We start from the raw sequence: 4,160 nt of genomic DNA, 5'->3' as shown, positions 1-4,160 counted from the left end.
TGGACTTTGTGAGAACTCAAATGTGAGGATGAAGATTAGATGATTTTAGGGTTTGGTCTTTTATTTATTTTTTTCTTTTAGTTTTGGACTCGAATAGTGAACCTTTTAAATAGATTACTTAGTTTTAGATTGGAAAAAATTAGATGAGTTACTTGCCTTTTTTCTTTAAAAAAATACGCAAAAAATTGATATATCAAATCGCCCATCTCTAGGAAGTATCTAGAAGTATACGTAATACAGATTTTTTGCCTCACATGAAGTATTCGTGCTTCATAGTTTGAGAGAAACAAGAAAGAGTAGATAGACGAAGAGGAGAGAAAAGAAAGCGAACACAAGAGAGGGAAAAAGAAGAGAAAACAAATAGAGAAGAGACTAAAATTATATATTCTTTTCCAAGTCAACTTGCCACATCATTCATCTTGTCAATTTTATGTTTGAATTTAATAATTTTAATATCGAAGGCCTATTCCAAGAAACTCAAGAATTAAAATGACCAATTTAAAATATTATGGACCAAACATATCTATGGTAAAAACTTAGAGACCAAAAAGTTATTTTTCCCCGTAATATTTTATAAATTACCTTGACAACTAAATGGTATGGTTGGAAATTCTACGAGAATAGTTAAAGTGCATGCAAGCCAACAGAGACTTCCAGAAAAGAAAAGAAAGAAAAAAAAGACAAAGAGAACCATATTAAAGTAATATCTGGACTTCGGAGTTGAACAATATATGTCGCATCTTCCTTAAACATCCACTTTACACAATAAAATGCAGATTGCAGATAGAGAAAAGTTCAACAATTACTGTAAAATGGACGATTTCCTTGAACAAATCATAGAAATCAACGAGGAAATGCAAAAATAACCTCCGAGAAGTACTTTCATCATCAGCTATCTTATTCCTACAATATCTGAAATTTCATTCTCCATATAACATCAAGAACTTTGGCTGAATTTTCGACCCGACATTCTCTCAGATTCGTATAGAATATGGTTTATTAGTCCCCTAGCAGCACTGCAAACAAACAATATATACACAGAAATGTGATTGCTACTACGCCCACACAAGTCATAATCAGAAAATATAAATTTGATCTAATAACTTTGGGTTTGGTGATTGGTAGGATGCCTTTACTATTTGATTCTTGTACATACTTCTTTTTAACATGAGTTCCTTCTGCACAAGAGAGAATGGAAAAAGAGAACGAAAGAAACAAGGGAAAAGAAGCAATCATAAGACATACTCATCTTTCAACTTCTGAATCTTCTCGGGATCAGTCTCACGCATGTTTTTTCTGAATTGTTGCCTCACCATACTAACAAGAAGCTCGGTGTTATGTTGCTGCAAGAAGTTGATAGGATTCGAGTTTAACAAGTTTCAAGGAACCAATGTTAAATCCACTAGACCTTCCTATAACTGGATCCAACTAATGTGAAATGTGAACACAATTTTTAGGTCAAAACAGATAACTGTAACTTAATTCAGCCAAAAAAAAAAAGATACAGTCGAGGATAGAGGAAGCCTAATATCACAGTCAACAACATGGAGTGCATCAATTATTATTAATCTTACAATCAATTCTAACTTTGAAGCATGGGCTGAAATGAATAGGATTTTCCATTTTGCACCTATATGCGAATGAGACTGTTATCTTTATACTGAGAATTATTGGCATTAAATAAGGTGAAATGTCAACTTGTAATGTATATTTCCTGACTAATATGTCTTCACGTTGGTAGAAACAAAATATGAATTTCTTAGAATAACTCTATAGTCTTTTGTTGTATCAATATCTAGAAACTCTCCATTGCCAATTGCCATCAATGAGTGCATTACTTCTACATCAAGTGCAACCTAGCCTCTGGAAATACTTCATCCTAACCCTTCTCACTGATGCTTTACCATTGAACAATTTTCTTGTGAAGCAAAAACATATTCCTGGGAGGCAGGTAGCAAAAGGCACTTTTACATACAAAATACTATGTTTTCAATCAATTGTTCAATTCCTATAGTGAGATTTTTGTCGATTAATATGAATAAATGAGAACATAACTGTGTGTAAGGATATGTCCTGCAAGAATCCAACTATCGGCTTGATGCATTATAAGACCCAAATGGCAAGTAAAGAAATAAGCGAATGAACTCATTGATTGGATAATTGCAATTAACCTGGTGAGAATGTAAAAGAACAAGGTGTCCAAGTGTCTAGAAAACTGTATCGAACTCTTAACTTTTCACTTCTCATTGGCTCTATAACCTATCTAGATTATTCAAATGCAAGATTAGTAGAATCATAAACACCTTTTTGAGACCATTGGATTAGATAAAATAAAAAACAAAGTAGAACATCCATACCTGATGACCAATATACTTGGCTCTTCGAAGGCACTCGCGGTAAAGCTGCAGTGATAAGACGTGCAAAGTTAAGAATTTTTGTGGAGGAAATTATATCGGCAAAAAGCGATAGGCGGGAACCAACCCTAATGACATTATTCGCAAGCTCAGGAGGTAGAGCAGTTTGTAGAGATGGCATTTCCGCCCTTTTCACACCTACTGATATTCATTACAATTATTAATTCAGCTACAAAGAGAAACTACCAAAGAATTAAAAAGACAAGGATCAAACGGAAGAAAACAACAGATGGACGGGGTTTTTAGGATTGAAACATCGTTATGTTTGAAAGTTACTACTAAATTCAAACTGGATCGACTAAAAAATCATCTCCAATATTACAAAAAAAAAAAAAATACAAGAACAAAGAACTCTCACACCCAATCATCCAATTTCATACTGTCATAACGGCTTTATTCTAATTATTTTCATTAGTCTCTGCCTTCTATTCCTTCAGGTTCTTCGTTCTCCCTCTCGTGGGAAGTTCGTCCACTCTGGCTCAGGAAGAAGCGGAAATAAAGGCGCGCTAACGTCGTAAATCATTATGGGTTCTAAACATTGATCTTACCAGAAATGAAACCCTAACTTTTTATGCATCTAACCTTCTGTAGACGTTCAATCGTGAATGCAGACAATCAAAACCACCAAAAACGTATTGAAATGGAAAAAAAAAAAAAAAAAAAAAAAAAACAAAAACATGATTAAAGAAAGATGAATAGGATTCAAGATAGAAGATCTCCTACCTCCTCCTCCTCCTCTTGCTGGCTTGTGACGGGATTGATAAAGGGGAAAAGGGGGAAGGATGAAGAAAATCCAACAACAAAGCCCCCGAATTTGATTTGAAGAGCTGAAGAAAGTCGATCAGAGAAGACTGAGCTTAAGGCCTCTTCCTCGAGAAGGAACACGGGAAACTGGGGAATTTCGTACGGATGGGCCTCAATGGTTCACTCGAAATTTGGCCCAACTTTAAAAAAAAAAAAAAAAAAAAAACACTCCGAATTTTAGTTTTCTTGTGAAGTCAGCCACATATGAAATATCCGTTTAATCCTCAAAACGTTTGAAGACGTATGCGCATCCCATTTTATCACTCGTTCATCTCGTTTCACACTCATTCCTCTCATTCTTTATCGGAATGAAACCGGCGTTTTAAATTTAAAATTTTAGACTTCCTCATCTCTCTTGCTTCATCTTCATTCCTCTCTCTCAATACAGCTGAAATTGAATGCCACAAATTGTATGTGATTTGATTTTTGTACCCGCCAAGAAATTTCATACCATCTTCTTCCACTAGTGAATTGTCTCAATTGCTTCTTTCTACACCTCCAAAAGTTAAGGTAATACTGGTACAAATTGTGATTTACGTTTTCCATTTCTTGCATGAATTCCATTTCTGTATAAAGTTAAGGAAAGAAAGAACGAGAGAAACACTGGTACAAATTGTGGTTTACGTTTTCCATTTCTTACATGCGGTTCCATTTCTGTAAAAAGTTAAGGAGAGAAAGAACGAGAGAAAGAATGGGAGAAAGAACGAGATGAAGAAACGAGAAGAACGAGAGGAAGAAGTGAGATCTTGAAATGAGAGTTTTTCAGAATGCTCGATAATGTGATTTTGTTCCTTTTTTTCTCTTTAATTCTTTTTTTTTTTCTTTTACCTGCAGTTGTAATGGCTAATCTGAAGATTGCTATGAAGGATCATTTTCCTGGATAGGCTACAAGCCTTTCATCTCACATTGGGATCGCAAATAAGATAATCAAAGGGAAACTTA

The 4,160-nt window shown here is 34.6% G+C and overlaps 1 protein-coding gene across 2 annotated transcripts; it reads right to left on the bottom strand.

Annotated features, from left to right (window-relative positions):
- Window positions 1–695: 695 nt before the first annotated feature.
- Window positions 696–3,444, bottom strand: EMB2786 (COMPLEX 1 LYR-like protein). Of its 2 annotated transcripts, none has more exons than XM_039023043.2 (5): window positions 3,138–3,444; window positions 2,482–2,555; window positions 2,358–2,402; window positions 1,246–1,343; window positions 696–1,016 (listed from the first exon to the last, which is right to left on the bottom strand). In XM_039023043.2, the coding sequence occupies exons 2-5, from the start codon at window positions 2,533–2,535 to the stop codon at window positions 938–940; spliced, it is 276 nt and encodes a 91-aa protein (XP_038878971.1). In that variant the 5' UTR covers window positions 2,536–2,555; window positions 3,138–3,444; the 3' UTR covers window positions 696–937. The 2 variants fall into 2 exon arrangements, with proteins under 2 accessions (XP_038878971.1, XP_038878962.1); XM_039023034.2 differs by having other exon boundaries at window positions 2,482–2,552; window positions 3,138–3,356.
- Window positions 3,445–4,160: the final 716 nt, after the last annotated feature.

The sequence above is a fragment of the Benincasa hispida genome, chromosome 1 (genome assembly GCF_027475165.1).
Source record: "Benincasa hispida cultivar pf3 chromosome 1, pf3_genome.v1.1, whole genome shotgun sequence".
Classification (NCBI taxonomy): domain Eukaryota; kingdom Viridiplantae; phylum Streptophyta; class Magnoliopsida; order Cucurbitales; family Cucurbitaceae; genus Benincasa; species Benincasa hispida.
This window is presented reverse-complemented; position numbering and strand designations above follow the sequence as displayed.